This window comes from Vulpes vulpes, chromosome 1 (genome assembly GCF_048418805.1).
Source record: "Vulpes vulpes isolate BD-2025 chromosome 1, VulVul3, whole genome shotgun sequence".
Lineage (NCBI taxonomy): Eukaryota > Metazoa > Chordata > Mammalia > Carnivora > Canidae > Vulpes > Vulpes vulpes.
This window is the reverse complement of record NC_132780.1, coordinates 20,661,158-20,677,091: the sequence shown is the minus strand read 5'-3', so window position 1 is coordinate 20,677,091 and position 15,934 is coordinate 20,661,158. Positions and strand designations below refer to the sequence as shown.

At 56.1% G+C, this 15,934-nt stretch overlaps 2 protein-coding genes across 7 annotated transcripts; both read left to right on the top strand.

Moving 5' to 3' along the window:
• Positions 1-267: 267 nt before the first annotated feature.
• Positions 268-6,800, top strand: SBK3 (SH3 domain binding kinase family member 3). 2 transcript variants are annotated; one of them, XM_072759711.1, is made up of 5 exons: positions 268-339; positions 730-804; positions 2,102-2,252; positions 2,765-2,967; positions 4,721-6,800. In XM_072759711.1, exons 1-5 carry the CDS (start codon positions 331-333, stop codon positions 5,408-5,410), a joined length of 1,128 nt encoding a protein of 375 aa, XP_072615812.1. In that variant the 5' UTR covers positions 268-330; the 3' UTR covers positions 5,411-6,800. The 2 variants fall into 2 exon arrangements, with proteins under 2 accessions (XP_072615812.1, XP_025841004.1); XM_025985219.2 differs by lacking the exons at positions 268-339; positions 730-804 and adding an exon at positions 979-1,599.
• Positions 6,801-7,582: 782 nt separating this feature from the next.
• SBK2 (SH3 domain binding kinase family member 2) lies at positions 7,583-12,458 on the top strand. Of its 5 annotated transcripts, none has more exons than XM_072759674.1 (4): positions 7,583-7,681; positions 8,617-8,871; positions 10,580-10,782; positions 11,255-12,458. In XM_072759674.1, exons 2-4 carry the CDS (start codon positions 8,619-8,621, stop codon positions 11,915-11,917), a joined length of 1,119 nt encoding a protein of 372 aa, XP_072615775.1. In that variant the 5' UTR covers positions 7,583-7,681; positions 8,617-8,618; the 3' UTR covers positions 11,918-12,458. The 5 variants fall into 5 exon arrangements, with proteins under 5 accessions (XP_072615775.1, XP_072615783.1, XP_072615800.1 ...); XM_072759682.1 differs by having other exon boundaries at positions 7,632-7,738; XM_072759699.1 differs by having other exon boundaries at positions 7,637-7,706.
• The last annotated feature ends 3,476 nt before the right edge of the window (positions 12,459-15,934 follow it).

The window sequence follows — 15,934 nt, the reverse complement described above, 5'->3', positions numbered from 1 at the left end:
TCCCAGGGGCAACATTGTAGCCAATTTCCCCAGGATCCTTCCAGAGTCTGGATAGCATCCTTGCTGTCTTTATTAATAGCAGGGTTGTAGTAGTAGTGAAACCAAATTGGGCAGAACTCAGGGCTGTGAGTCACTCAGACCTGGCGCAGGTCCCACCAGACACCTCCTCCTGCTCTGACCTTGGGTAAGGAGATCCCAGATTACAACCTCAGTTTCCTGCTCTGTAAACTGGGGATAAATACCCACTCTTTCTGGATGGCTGGGAGGATCCAGGGTAAAGCCCGATTCCAGCCTTTGCCCAGAAACAGTCTCAGGCCAAGTGCCGAGAACATGAAAGAAGTTATTTTCCTCAATGCATCTTTTGGCTATTAGAGCTCCTGGGTCTGAGGGAGGAGGGGTTGGGGGCCTGGACTCCTGGGTATGAGGGAGGGGTGCTGGGGGCCTGGACTCCTGGGTATGAGGGAGGGGTGCTGGGGGTCTGGGCTCCTGGGTTTGAGGGAGGAGGACTGGGGTCTAGACTCCTGGGTCTTTGGGAGGGGGGCTGGGGGTCTGGACTCCTGGGTATGAGGGAGGGGGGCAGGGGGTCTGGACTTCAGGGTCTGAGGGAGGAGGGGCTGGGGCCTGGACTCCCGGGTCTGAGGGAGGGGCTGGGACTCTTGGTCAGGGAGGAAGGGTCTGGGGATGGGAATTTGGTGTTACAGAACAGTGCTTTGTGAACTGTCTTCCCAGTTCCAGGAGGCCAGACTCCTATTCCATGGAGGAGGACAGAAAGCATGGACCTCTGGGTCTCCCATCCCATGTAAGGTATGTGAAGGGGCACCGTCTCCCCTTTCTCACTGCCTTCAGGCCTGGCCCTTGGGGGTTCACAATATGTTTTGTCCCCTCTGTCCTGGGACCAAAGCCCAGAGTCCAAGCTGGTCTAAGTTTGGAAGGGGGAGGGAGGGGGCAGCGGGTCAGAGGGGGTGAGGGAGGGGTGGCGGGGGACAGGATGTCTCTGAGCTGTCACACACACCCCTGTCTCCGGCCCAGAGAAGGAGGGACAAAGGCTGTGAGAGAGAGTCAGGAACAAAGACAGGAGGGGGGAGACAGAGAGATACTCAGGAGAGCAGGCCAGAGCGAAACCAAGCAGACAAGTAGTGAACGGGAAGGGCAGGGAACACAGTGTGGAATATCCTGAGTGACAGATGGTGGGGACAGTGTGGGGATGAGACACAGCATCGGGAGACCCACCAAGAGATCTGAGAGCTGGGACAGGGAGGGTGGTGGAGACAGACAGTGGAAGGAAGATAATCAGGAAGGAGGTGTGGGCCGGGAGATTGACAGGACAGTACAGAGGGACACACAGACACCCGGGCTCACAAGGAGGCAGGAGTCCGGCAGAGGACGGCAGAGAAATCCTCTGGCTCCGACAGGCAGAGAGAGACTGAGGAAGATCCTTCAGATAGGCTTTGTACCTTGGCTCTGTGGGGTGGGGATCTGAGAGGTGCAGCAGGACTTGGTGGGCCTAGTAAGGGGGTGCTCGCTCAGGGGCCAGCTGACGCCAGGGACTCTGAAATGGAGCTCAGGGAGCCCAAGAACCCTGAGGATGGGGACCCAGAGGTGAGAGGTGGGAGACAAGGGAAAGAGAGAGACAGAGAAACAGAGTCAGAGAGAGACATGAAGAGGGACAGTGAACAAACACACAGAGAGAAATGGAGAAGACAGGGAAATAGAGCAACAGCAGAGACCCAGAGTAACACAAACCCGAGAACACAGAGCAAGACCGAAGCCTCCAGGGCAGTGGCCTCAGAAACAGAGTGGGAAGCACAGAGACAGAGTGGACAGTGGGGGTTGTGTCAGCTGAGGAAGCAATTGCAGCAGGGGCCAGGGGCTCCTGGGGGTTCTCACAGAAGGTGGTGGGCAGGGTCTTTGACACAATCACCCCTAACCCTGCCAGGACACAAAAACAGGTGGCCCGAGGCCGGTGAGTCATTGTGACTCATCCTCCTCCCTGAGGACAATGACCCTATCACCCTGGCACCCCAACTCAGTCCTGGGCTGGACCCGCTGTTTGCGGTGGCCCCCACAATACCCCCTCCCCACCTCTGCTCCTTTCCTCCAGGAGGACACAGCTACGGCCCTCCAACGGCTTGTGGAGCTGACAGCCACCAGGGTGACCCCAGTGAGGAATCTGCGTGTCCAGTACCGCCTCATCCGAGAGCTCGGCTCTGGCTCCTATGGCCGCGTACTCCTTGCCCGGCCTCGCCAAGGAGGTGAGTTTGGCCACCCAAGGGCAGACTCCAGAACTTCCCCATAATAGGGTTCTCAGAAGCTGCTGAGGCCGGGAACATCCCCAGGAGATGATGGGAATCCTTGATGGGGGCTCTTGGAAAGTTAAGAGCTTTCTGATCTTCTAATAAACAGAGTTAACCCAAAGAAGGTGAGAGCCTTGCTTGAGGTCACACAGCAAGGGAGGAGTGCAACTTGGATTGGAACTCAAGTCACCATGTCACCTACTCTATTCAAGAGAAAACTGAGGCTCAAAGAGGGTCAGGCAGTTGTACAAGGCCACACAGCAGAATAGGGAGTCCTCAGGGAAGGTCACCTTCAACCTCGACTTCACACAAGGACAAACTGGAAGTGGAGAGAGGTCAGGCACTATACCCTGCCACTCTTGTTTTACACACAAAATATCTGAGGTTCCAAGAGGTTGAGCAGTTTGCCTAAGGCCCCACAGCAAGATCAGAGCTCCCTGAGTTCCCTTCTGCACCCATCTCCCTGGCAGGTTCTGCTGTGGCTCTGAAGCTCCTGCGTCGGGACTCGGTCCTGAAAAGTACCTTCCTGAGAGAGTTCTGTGTGGGCCGCTGTGTCTCATCACACCCAGGTTTACTCCAGACCCTGGCAGGACCCTTGCAGACCCCCCGACACTTCGCCTTTGCCCAGGAGTACGCACCATATGGGGACCTCAGCGGGATGCTCCAAGAACAGGTGAGGCGAGTAGGGAGCAAAGGTCAGGACTGCTTATCCCATGTACAACTCTGTCCCTACCCCGTTCCTATGTCTAATCCTGACATCCAAATCAGTGCTCAACGTAGCTCTGCTCTAAGCCCCCAGACACCCTCCTTATTTCTCTCTCTCTCTTTTTTAAAGATTTTATTTATTTATTCACAAAAGACACAGAAAGAGAGAGGCAGAGACATAGGCAGAGGGAGAAGCAGGCTCCTTTCAGGGAGCCCAATATGTGACTCAATCCCAGAACTCCAGGATCACACCCTGAGCTGAAGGCAGATGCTCAACCACTGAGCCACTCAGGCATCCCTTTATTTCTAACTCTTGATGCAATCCCATGCCTAACCTTAACCTAACCCACCCAACCATTCCAACACAAGTTTGCATGGGCACAGACTTGGAATTGGGGTTGAGAATGAGGTTAGGTGTGGGATTTTAGTTAGCCCTGGGATTGGGAGCATGGGCATGGGTGAAGTTGAGTGGGTTGATTATAGATTGGTAGTGGGTGTGAAAAGCATGGAGTTGCAGAGTGAGACAGGGATGGTTAAGGGTAAGTATACGGAATACGTTGAAGATTGGCTGTAATGAAGTTCTTTTTGGTGAGAAGACCAGGTGAGGACTGAATTCATGAAATTCTGAGAGTACATGAGTTTGGAGACTAGGGGTGGGGCCATCTTTAGAAATAGTTGTGTTTTTTTTTTAATATTTCATTTATCTATTCATGAGAGACACGGAGAGAAGGTAGAGACATAGGCAGAGGGAGAAGCAGGCTCCTTGCAGGCAGCCCTATGTGGGACTCCATCCCGGAATCTGGGACCACGCCCTGAGCCGAAGTCAGACGCCCAACTGCTGAGCCACCCAGGTGTCCCTAAAGAAATAGATTTTGGATTTGAGATAGGGTTGGAGATAAACAGAGGGAAATAAAGAAGGGAGGGAGATAGATGAATGGGTAGAGATGGATGGATGGAAAGATGGGTGGATGGGTGGATTGATGGGTGGGTGGATGGGTGGATAGACAGACAGATGGAAAGATGGGTGGATGGGTGAGTGGGTGGATGGAAAGATGGGTGGATGGTGGATAGATGAAAAGATGGATTGATGGGTGGGTAGATGGCTGGCTGGCTGGATGGAATGCACGGTAGATAAATGGAAGGAAGCAAGGAAGAATTAATGGATAGATTTTGGATATTAAATAATTGAAAACATTATTGGGTTTCTGACTGGCTGGTAGAATGGATGTTAAGCAGAAACCCTGTTGTGTAGACTGCTGAATGGATGAGTGGCTTGATGGATGGATTGCTGGCTAGCTGCCTAGCTAGCTGGATGGATAGATTTATCAATCCAATGATGAAGTCAGTAAAATGACTTCAGAATGGTGTGTGAGTAAGAGACCAAGGAACAAAAATTAGGATTAAGTATGAGATTTGGGTACCCATTGGAGATCTGGGTGATCAGGCTAGAGATAAGAAATGTGAGGAGGGGGTTTGAGTGTTAGCGTGAGGAGAAAGCTTGGTGGAAGCTAAAAGAGCTTCTGGTTCAGTCTGGAGTTCCAGTGACAACATACTGGGGGCTGGAATGCAGAGTTAGCAGCAGGTTGTGGCTGAGGGTGATCTGGAGAAGGCTGAGGGACACTAGAGGTAGCCATTGGTCTGAGGTTCTGAATTCTTGAGCCCTAAGAAACAAAATAAAGAAGGAGCCAAGGCACCTGACCTTCATCTCTCCTTGACCCCAGGGCCTCCCAGAGCTTCTGGTGAAGCGGGTGATGGCCCAGCTGGCTGGAGCCCTGGACTTTCTCCACAGCCGGGGGCTGGTCCATGCAGATGTCAAGCCAGACAACGTGCTGGTCTTTGACCCCGTCTGCAGCCGTGTGGCCCTAGGTGACCTGGGTCTGACCCGGCCCGAGGGGAGTGCAACCCCTGCACCACCAGGGCCACTGCCCTCTGCCCCCCCAGAGCTCTGCCTCCTGCTGCCACCTGATACCCTGCCCCTGCGACCAGCTATGGACTCCTGGGGCCTGGGGGTGCTTCTCTTCTGCACTGCCACTGCCTGTTTCCCTTGGGATGTAGCACTGGCCTCTGACCCTGAATTTGAGGCCTTTGCTGGCTGGATGACCACCAGACCCCAACCACTGCGACCACCCCCACCTTGGGACCAGTTTGCACCTCCAGCCCTGGCATTGCTCCAGGGGCTTCTAGACCTGGATCCTGAGACTAGGAGCCCCCCACTGGCTGTCCTGGACTTCTTGGGGGATGACTGGGGTATAGAGAGGAACAGAGAGGGATCTGGGGGCTGGGGGGTTACATCTAGTGAAGATGGGGAGGAGGAGGAAGAGCAGGAAGCAAGCCTAGAGGAGTGGACAGAGGAGGAAGAGGAGGATGACAAAGATGGCAGGAGGATGGGGACAGATAGGGGATCTCCCTGACCAGGTGACTGGGACAAGTGGTCAGAGCCTGGGCCAACGGCCCCTCCCCCAGCACCCGCCCTCCCCATCCTGGCCACCTGGATGGAGACAGCTGCTCCCAGGAGGACAGAGATGGAACACGTTGCATCTCTCCCTGCTGAGGGCTGGACTGCGATACACAATGCCCCTCTCTACTGAAGACATGGGAGTCCTCCTCCCTCAGACCTGGGAGTCCAGGACCCCAGCTCCTCCTCCCTCAGATCCTGGAGTCCAGGGCTCCTGCCTTCTCCTCTGTCAAGGACTCTGCCTCTTCCTTCTGCTGTGAATATGTCTGCTTGAAGGAAGGCACTGCTTCCCCTACAGATGCATTTCCTCGGTGCAGGCACATGCTAAGTGCCTATCTTGGAGTTCTGATGGGGTCATTCCTCACTGAGACCTGGTTGACTCTCACTGTCCACGGCACTAAATCTGGGCTTTCAAGATCCAGCACCATAGAAACCTCACCCTCTACCTCTTCCATTTCCCTGGGCTCCAGGAAAGTGGAGTGACATTGGGAAGTCATTCATCCTTTCTGGACCTACACACACACACACACACACACACACACACACACACTCATTTTCCTGCCAGCAGTCATCTGCAAATCCAGTGTCCTCCTCTGAGAATGTGTTTCTCATAGCTCCATGCCTCTGAGACGTGGCCTGTCCCCAGGCCCTTGGGATCTTGTACCCAGATGATCTATGTCTCCCATCTTTTTCGGCCTCACCTGTCCACCTGTTCAGGACAGCCTCTGTTTTTTTCTCATTTCGACATCCTTTCAGTTCTTCTTGCACATGACAAGTGCCCTGTGCCAGCTCCGAATCAGCCTGGACCACCAAGGTGTGTGATCTTCCCAGCTTTGTGGGCCTCGGAGCCAGCTTTCCATGGTGGTACTGATGAGCTGATACTCACCTGCTCCAGCTCAGAGCCGTCACACTGTCCCACACGGCCCCACACCGCCACCTCCAGCTCAGAGCAGGACACTTTACATCTGCGGAGCAGGGTCCGCAGGCATCTGACGCCATGGCCCCATCCCCAGCACAGGGTCAGTCGGGGACAGGGAACTGCTCCCTCCAGAGGAGTCTGTCCTATGTACTTTCTAGACTTAAAAATGTGGGTTCACTAAAGCACAGTGGGGCACCCTGGATCAGACTCCGGGAGAGCAGAAGGTTGTTGGCAGAAGCACTGGTAAGACAGGCAGGGTCTAGTGTCTGACACCATTTCTTTGTTTGGACAAACATGCCATTGGCTGCGTGAGATACGAACCTGTTGGGGAGCTGGGGACGGCCTGGCAGTTCTCTGCACAATCCTTCCAGCTGTTCTGGAAATCAATAATTATTCTGAAATAAAAGGTTTATTCTTTAAAAATTAAGTGTGTTCACAGTCGTCATCTTACTGTAACCGCAGGAGTGGATGCATCATTCCAGGCCCACAGCCTCTCCTCCATCAGACCCAGGGGTTCCCGCCTAGCCCTCCCAGCAACTCTGAAGTCTGCAGACTCCGAACTCGGACCTCCCCTCCCCACTCGTCCCAGTTGCTCCACCACCTGCTTCCCCTCTGCCCCAAGTCTGAGATCATCTATCACTGCATCGTTCTGGAATCTGGTTGTCTCATCCTTTCTCCAAACAGGACCCCAGTGTCCCATCCCCTGGACACCCCTCATGGAACACTTGTGTTTGACCTGTTAATGAGGCATTGATGGGGCAGCTGGGTGGGGTCAAGGCAGGGACAAACTAGAGAAGTGATTTCATCTTCTACAGGGGCCTGGACTCCTGGTCTGAGGGAGGAGGGGCTGGGGGCCTGGACTCCTGGATCTGAAGGAGGAAGGGGCTGGGGGCCTGGATTCCAGGGTCTGAGGGAGGAGGGGGCTGGGGAACCTGGACTCCAGGGTCTGAGGGAGGAGGGCCTGGGGGTCTGAACTCCTGGGTCTGAGGGAGGAGGGCCTGGGGGTCTGAACTCCTGGGTCTGAGGGAGGAGGAGGCTGGGGACCTGGTCTCCCGGGTCTGAGGGAGGACGGGGCTGGGGCCTGGACGCCTGGGTCTGCGACATTATTTCTGGCGGTAGCCAGTTCTAGGAGTCAACACACGATGTCGCTCTGGCCCTAGTGGGGTGGAAGGGGCGGGGCTGGGGCGGGGCTTAAGACCCCCTAGGTGGGGGCGGGGTCTGCTCCTGGGCAGGCCTCTGCTGGCATGGGATCTAGTGCTGGGCACTGACCACGGCAGGCAGCGAAGGGTCAGGCAAGCTTTGGAGGAGGTGAGGTTTGGAGGCCGGAGCCCAGGTCAGGAGGAGGCAAGGGTTAAACAGCCTGAGGTGGGCACCACCTGATAGTGAAGCCGCACAGCTGGCCAAAGTCCTGGGATCCTCAGAGGGAGGCTTTGACTGGTTGAGTGTTAGGGAAACAGAGTCTGGGAGTCATGAGATGTGTGAGTTGTGTAAGGTTCCAGGAGAGGGACTGGCTGATGGTCCAGACTGCTGGTCTGATGGAGGAGGGGCTGGGGGACTGGGTCTGAGGGAGGAGGGGCTGGTGGTCCAGACTCCTGGGTCAGAGGGAGGAGGGGGTGGGGGACCTGCACACTAGGGTCTGAGGGAGGAGGGACTGGGGGCCTGGACTCCTGGGTCTGAGGGAGGAGGGGCTGAGGCTATAGGAGGTGGACCTAGGTGTCTCAAGGACTTGGCACTCCCAAGTGCTTCCTCCCATCCAGGTCCCATGCGTCCCCCAAGGCCTGGTGTGCACAGCCGCCCTCCCCAGCCCCTGGAGGCAGAGAGCACCTGTTTGCTCTTAGGAGAAAGAGGCTACTCATCCACCCCCAGGGCCCAAGTCTGTTTGCTTTGGAAACAAGGTGGGGGGGTGTCTGGAGTTATCTGGTTCATCTTTCACCCTTGGGCCATTGGGTGGTGCCAGGATGTGGGGGCGGGGGCAAGAGACATCTGTGACCTTAAGCTTGACCTCACCCCATTCAGCAACTGGTCTTCCCACTCCTCAGACACCTCTAACAAAGAGGGAGACTGAGTCACAATGTTAAGTGCTAATGAGCCCCCAGCCCCCTCCTCCCTCAGACCCAGGATTCCAGGCCCCCAGCCCCCTCCTCCCTCAGACTCAGGAGTCCAGGCCCCCAGCGCCGCCTCCCTTGGGACCCAGGCCTAGCAGGACCTGGGCCCTGGGTCACTGTCTCTACTCTGCCCTGCAGAGATGCCCGGCAGACAGTCAGATGAGGAACAGGTGGAAGCAGGGGCTGCTGAAAACGTGGCTGAGGAGAACCTAGGGGGCCTCACGGCAGAGGAGCTGCGGCAGGGCCAGGAGGCAGCCCTGGAGCTAGAGGACATGATGGCGCTAAGTGCCCAGACCCTGGTCCAAGCCGAGGTGGATGAGCTCTACCAGCAAGTTCGTCCCCTGGGCCAGGGCCGCTTTGGCCGGGTCCTGCTGGTCACCCATCGTCAGAAAGGTACCTGGGCCTGGAGACAGATACAGGAGGGTCAGTGGGTGGGGGGTGGGCCAGGACAGATGCCGACCAAGGTGCAAGAGTCTAAACATGAATCAAGTGTTGCCTCTGCTCCTTCTGGGCTGTGTGTTCTTGGGAATCTCCCCTATCCTCTCTGAGCCTCAGCCTCCTCATTCAAAAATGTGGGTGATGATTCCTTCTATGTAAAAACTGTGATTCTCCAAGCATTTGTACATGGGCCTAGTTGCCTGTGAGAAAGGGGACTGAGTCCCCTCCCCCATAGCCCTGATGTGTGGCTAGCTTAGCGGTCACCATGGGGATGATTCGGAGCCATGGCCTCTGCCAGACACTTAGCAAGACCAGTGCATGTGGCTGTGCAGCACATGGTCCCCCCACTCATACTTTCCTGCCAAGTGTGCACACATCCTCTGTTCCTCCCCTGAGACAGGCATAGTATGGATGGAACTCTGAGCCACAGTCATCTCAGGACACTCCTAACAAGGCCACCTTGGGGGCTCTGCCCTGTCCTGAGTGGTTCGTGCTTGGAACCCAGAGCTGAATGCGTGAGGCATGCCTTCAAGGAGGAGCTCTGGCATGGACAGGGAAAGTGCCAGTGTGCTCAGACTGCCACAGCGAAGCCCACTCACTGTGGAGGCTGACATTGAGACCTTTGTTTTTTGTGGTCCTGGATGGAGGCCGGAAGTCCGGCTCCAGGTGTGGGCAGGGCTGCTTTGCCCAGGGCCTCTCTCGTCCTGTCCCGTTGTGTTCGCATGCATTTCTGCGTCCAGTTTCCTCTTTTTGTGAGGACACCAGTCACAGAGGACCAGGGTTAGCCCATCCTGTAGTGACCTCATGTTAGCACTTCCAAGACTCTGTCTCCAAATAGTTATATTCTGCGGAACTGGCAGTGAGGACTTCCACATGTGGATTTGGAGAGGCACAGTTCAGACCACATCAGAGACAGATGCCAAGAGCAAGAGATCCAGATGCAGGTCATCACAGGACTTGGGGGCATAAGCAATAAAGAGGGGAATAAGGCTGTGCTTCCTTCAGCCTCTGGATGCCGGTCCCTGGGCTGGGAGGTGCCAGGGCCAAGAGCTCACAGCAGAGGGACAGATGCCATCAAACAGAAGGTGGCATGTGCCATGATGGCGGAAGTCCAGGGCGTCCCAGATGCTTAGGAAAGGCACTGGTGCATCCAGCTGGGGAATGGAAGGAATATAGTCAGTGTTTCAGAGGAGGAGGTGACCTTTTTCCAACACTCACTCCTTCCTGATGAGGAAGGTGAGCGGGTGACCATGCAGGTGAAGAAAGCAGAGTTCCTGCCTCCAGGGCACTTACACTCCAGGACATCATTTGCATAATGATTCCTTGATCCTATCAAGTCCCCAGGACAGGGCATCTTTTCTGCTACTGCCTTCACAGTGGCTTTTGGGCAAACGTGAGGTCATTTGAAGTTCCCCTTCCATCTGCTCCAAGACAGCAAAGCTGAAACTCACCAAATGCTTCATTATTATTATTATTAATTACCACTGGCAGTGTTTTCATGGCCACGCTGTGTTTCTGGTAGTGCAGCAGGGAGGCAGGGTTTGGAGGAGGTGGCGATGGCCTGTGGAAAAGAGCCCAGGCTGGGGAGGGATGGGGGGAAGGGGGCAGACAGGGAGACCCTTGGCTCTCACACTCCCTCTGCACCTGCCCCTGCTGCCCCCAGGCACTACTCTGGCACTGAAGCAACTCCCAAAGGCCTCCACTTCTCTCCGTGGCTTCCTGTACGAGTTCTGCGTGGGCCTCTCATTGGGCACGCATTCAGCTATAGTAGCGGCCTACGGCATTGGCATCGAGTCAGCTGACTCCTACAGCTTCTTGACGGAGCCTGTCCTGTATGGGGACCTCATCACCTTCATCCAGCCCAAGGTGGGTAGGTGAGCAGGCCCCTGCGGGCCTCTCATTGGGCCTCTCTGGAGTTCGCCGACACCACAGAACCAACACTATACCCTAGCGAGATTTGCCTGGCCCCGTGGATTCACCCCAGACCTCACTGGGGTTCAGTGGGCCTCAAGGGGATCACACTAGACCTCCCCAGGGCTCACAGTGCCTCACAGGGTCCCCCTAGCCCTCTCAGGGTCACACTAACCCTCAGAGGGTCATACTGGGTCTCACAGGGTCCCATTGGCCCTCAGAGGGTCCCACTAGCCCTCAGTGGATCCCACTAGCCCTCACAGGGTCCCACTGGCCCTCAGGGGGGTCCCACTGGACCTCCCCATGGCAAGTCTGTGGAGGCCCTTCATCCTCCTGGGCTCCCCAGGACTGAGGAGCAGCTCTGTGGCCTCAGCCCTGGGCCAGCTGCCCAGGAGGGGCAGAAGGCCCTGATGCCACTCCCCCACAGGTGGGCCTCCCGCAGCAGGCAGTCCAGCGCTGTGCGGCCCAGCTGGCCTCAGCCCTGGAGCACATTCACTCCCGCGGCCTGGTGTACCGGGATATCAAGCCGGAGAACGTGCTAGTGTGTGACCCAGCCTGCCGGCAGGTCAAGCTCACCGACTTCGGCCACACAAGGCCCCGGGGGACGCTGCTGCGCCTGGCCGGGCCACCCATCCCCTACACGGCCCCTGAGCTCTGTTCCCCCCCGCCCCTCCCCGAGGGCCTGCCCATCCAACCCGCCCTGGACGCTTGGGCGCTGGGGGTCCTGCTCTTCTGCCTCCTCACTGGCTACTTCCCCTGGGACCAGCCCCTGGCTGAGGCCGACCCCTTCTACGAGGACTTCCTCATGTGGCAGGCGTCCCACCAACCCGAGGACCGTCCTCAGCCCTGGTTCGGCCTGACGCCTGTGGCAGACAGTCTCCTCTGGGGGCTGCTGGACCCTCACCCCCGGAAGAGGTGCCCCGTGAGCTCTATTCGGGGCTACCTAGGGCGTCCCTGGAGGCAGCGGGAGGAGGAAGCTGAAGAGGGGGAGGAGGGGGGCGAGGAGGAGGATGGAGAGTTGGGGGGACAGCCCGAGCCCACCTTGCCTGTGGAGACTCAGGAAGGGAACTGGGTGGGCCCTACCTCCTGAGGTCACCTCCGCCCTCTTGAGGGGGCTTTTTGGCTCCTCCTTTGCCCATTTTCTCCTTTATACCTTCCTTACCTCCCACAAGGGCATCCTGTGTCCCTCCCATGGCCTGGGGGGCGGGGAGTGGGCAGAGACCACTGTATGTCTCTTCTGCATCCTTGTCCTCCCCAGGGCTTTGGCACCTGCTGTTCCTCCCCTTGCCTGCAGTCTTGTGGCTCCCTCCTTTGCCTCCCCCACACCATGGATGCCTCCACGGCACCTGCTCTGTGAGGCCTGCCCTCAGCACACATGAGGCCCCAAGTCCCCACTGCCCCCATGCTCCCAGTGCTACCCGCCCCCCCCCCCCCCCCCCCCGTGTGATGCTCCTCCCTTTCCAGCTGTCCGGGTAGGCCCCTATGGATCCTCCATGCACCCTGCTGTTGGGTAGGGACCTGGTCTGTCCTGTGAGGTGCCTTCCTGTAGCTGGAGCAGTCCTGACCCAAGGGAAGGAAAGGGCCAGGAAACATTTGCTCAATAAATGAACCCATCTGGTTTTGTGCCGCTGCCTCTGTGTCCCTGTCTCCCTGCCCTGTCTGGCCTCCCTGGTTGGGTTTCTTTCTCCTCAGCCTATGTCTTCCGCCCACATGCCTGGCCGTCACCCTCGTGATAATGTGCCCTCTCTTCTCTCACCCAACTTCATCTGGTACTTGGGCCTCCATGATGCAGCTGGTCTGCCAGCTTGGGGAAGAGGAGGACAGTGTACATGGGTGAACACTGGACAGCGTGTCATCAGGAAGAGAGATGGAGCATATGGCAGAAAATGGTCCCATGGCGTGGCCACACTACATGCCAGAAAGCTGGCCGCGGGGTGTTTGTGAGCATGTGCTGCTGGTTGTCAGGACAGTGTGAGCTCGTTTCCGCATGGACCAGTGTGTGGGCAGAGGCACTGAGCATCACCGCTGTCCATGCATAGCAGCTTCGGCTGGACTGGAGTGTGAATTTCTACACATTTGCGTGTCCATGAGTGTCTGAGCCCATGAGTATGCAGGAGTAAGGGTGCGTGGGGGAGAGATGGTGAAGGTGTGACTGTGTCTCACTGTGTGGATGACGTGATTGTGTGTGTCTGAGTGTTCTGTGTAAGGGGACAGCATGGAAGTTTGCAGGCACCTTGCTCTGTGTGTGTGGACGTCAGGCCCGTGTTTGTGCGTCCAGGAGACCGTGAGTATGTGTGTGTAGCAGAAGGAGGAATGTCACCCAGGCGCCGCTGCCAGTCACCAGCTGGGCCCGTCTCTCCTTCACACCTTCCCCCCTCACCCTGGCCCCTTCTTGGCAGCTGCCCTGTTTGCAAACACTCTGTCTTCCTCTCCTCGCCTTCTTTGGCCACCAGCCCAGAGCAAGGCTACAACTCAGAGCTGGATCAAGTGTCACTCTCTCCCAGGCCCCTACCACCCCCTACAGTGCCCCTGCCATGGCCTCCTGAGTGTTGCCTGGACTGGGGAGGGGGGTGTTAACAGCATCTGTGCAGTGACCCCAAAGACCTTTGAATCTAGTTTCAATCCAGAAGACTAGGGACATTGGCCCCTGTCCTGGGCAATCCAGGTGAACTTCCTGGAGTAGGGGGTTATTGTAGAGAACAATATAGGGAGGTAAGGGTGGGGAACATGATCAGAACCTCCTGCCATCTTATCTGTGAATCTGAAATAGCCTGAGCCATAAGGCCAAGAATGTGTCCCCAAAAAGCTGGAGGCCGCCAGGGCCTTCAGGGTAGAGCTGAAAAGAGGGAAGTGTAGATGGGCAGGGGCAGGCAGGGGCAGAGGAGTCTGCAGAGGGTGTTAACTGGTGGCAGCAGCTGAGGATTAACTGGGAGGTGATAATGACCCAGTGGGGGGCCCCAGGGCAGCCAACAAAAGTTCCCAGGCAGGGCCTGAAGGGGGCAGGAGCAGTGCTAATTAAGTATTCATTACTTAATTAAAACTTAATACTAATCATAATACTTAACACCAACAAAGCAGTTTGCTCCTTGAGCAGCCCCCCCTGGCACACACACCTGCTCACTTCCTAGGATCCTCCTCATTTCATGGGTGGAGGCTGTGGGGGCCACAGGTGCTGCTTGGGCAGCCAAGGTAGTACCTGATCTCCTACTGTGGGGTAGGGGCAGGAGCAGAGCTGGGATTCAAACCCAGATTGGGTCCCGCCCAGGCTCCATGCTATTTAACTTCAAGGTGTCCCACTGCTATCCATGGCCGAAGGGGTCCCACATGGGGGGTGGGGGTGCATGTGAGGGGATGCATATTGGTATACCCATGCATGTGAGTGTGCAAGGCTGAGCGTGTGTGTGCATGAGGGGCTGTAAGGTGGCCATCCCCCCCTGGGAAGACACAGGTGTTGGGGAAGGTAAACCAGGGAGACAAAAGAGGGGGATCTCAGAAGCCTCCAGACCCACTTAGGCATGCTAGTGAGGACATGGAGAGGCTGGGACCCTCCTCGTGCAGCACTGGGGGGCTGAGAATGAAATAAATGGTGCAGCCACCATGGGAGACAGGCTGGCATTCTGTCAGAACGTTAGACACAGAATCACCATGTAGCCGAGCAATTCCGCTCCCAGGTTTGTGCCCACGAGCAGTGGAAGCATGCATCCACAGATATTCATAGTGACATTACTCACAATAACCAACACATGGAGACAACCCAAATGTCCATCAGCAGCTGAACAGGGAAACACAAGGCGGTCCATCCAGACTCTGGAATACTACTGGGCCACGGAAAGGAAGGAAACACTGACACATGGCACATGGCGAGTGGGCCTCCCAAACACCATGGGATGAGAGAGAAGCCAGTGGTGGAGGATGATCCATTGTAGGACTCCATTTTGGAAATATCCAGAACAGGCAAATCTACAGAGAAGGAAAGGCTACTGGCTGCTGGGGGTGGGGCTGTCGGGGAGAGCTGAGGAATGGCTGCTAAGGGGCCTGGCTTTCCCTCTTGGGTGTGGTGATGGTGGTAGAATTGCTCTAAAATTAGATTGTGGTGAGTGTTGCACAACTCTGTCAATATATTAAAAACCACTGAATTGTACATGGGAGAAGGGTGAATTTCATGGCATGTGGATTTCATCTCAATGAGGCTAAAAAGCCACAAAACAGACATTTCCAAGGTTCTCATGCCTTGATCAGTTTCTTTCCTTCTCTGGGCCTCTGAATTCCCAACCAGGAGAAAAGAGAAAACCCTGTCCTCCTTCTAATAGCTCTGAATTAATCACAAACCAAGCCCTAGATGCAAGACCCACTCCTTACTCCTCCCTCCGTTTTACAGAAAAGACCACTGAGGCCTCAGTGGGGAGGAACCTACTTTCTGAAGACCTGCAAGTCTAAAGGTAGAAGAGTCTGAGTTCAAATCCAGCTCTGGCCTGATTCCAAAGTCTTTGCTTTTCTCCCCAGCCCAGTACCTCTAACATGTACCTGGGCTGGTGGTCACCAAGGAAGCTCTGCTTCCCCAGCTGGGGAACCCCAAACTTGCAAGCAGTACCACATGGGGTTTCTTGTTCCCAAAAAAAGTTTTTCCTTCATCTCTCCCTTTCTGCCATTTGTTATTGAATGCCATGCCCTGGCCTGGATCTAGAGCATAGAGCCTCTCACTGAGAGACCCTCATAGGGGATGAGGCCGGGCATCCAGCCACCAGAACTCACATCAGGGAAACAACTTTTCATGAGCCTGGGCTCCAGGCACCCAGAACATGCTTCTATCCCATCGACTTCATGTAGAAAACACAGAATCAAAAATCAAAAAAAGCGTCAGGACCTGTTAGGGCAGAGTGTTAAACTAACCCAGCTGCACCCACCCTGCCATCCTGCTTGCAGCAGGGAAGGAGCTTGCCCTGGGCCAGAGGGGGCCAGCCTGGCAAGACCTCTACAAACAAGCAGTTCCGTGCTAGTACATAGATAAAGCAAATGGCTTGAGCAGCACTTCTCAGACGTGAACAGCAGCCAACCATAAATCACCTGCTGCCTCGTTAAAACGCGGGTTCTGATCCTGTGGGTCTGA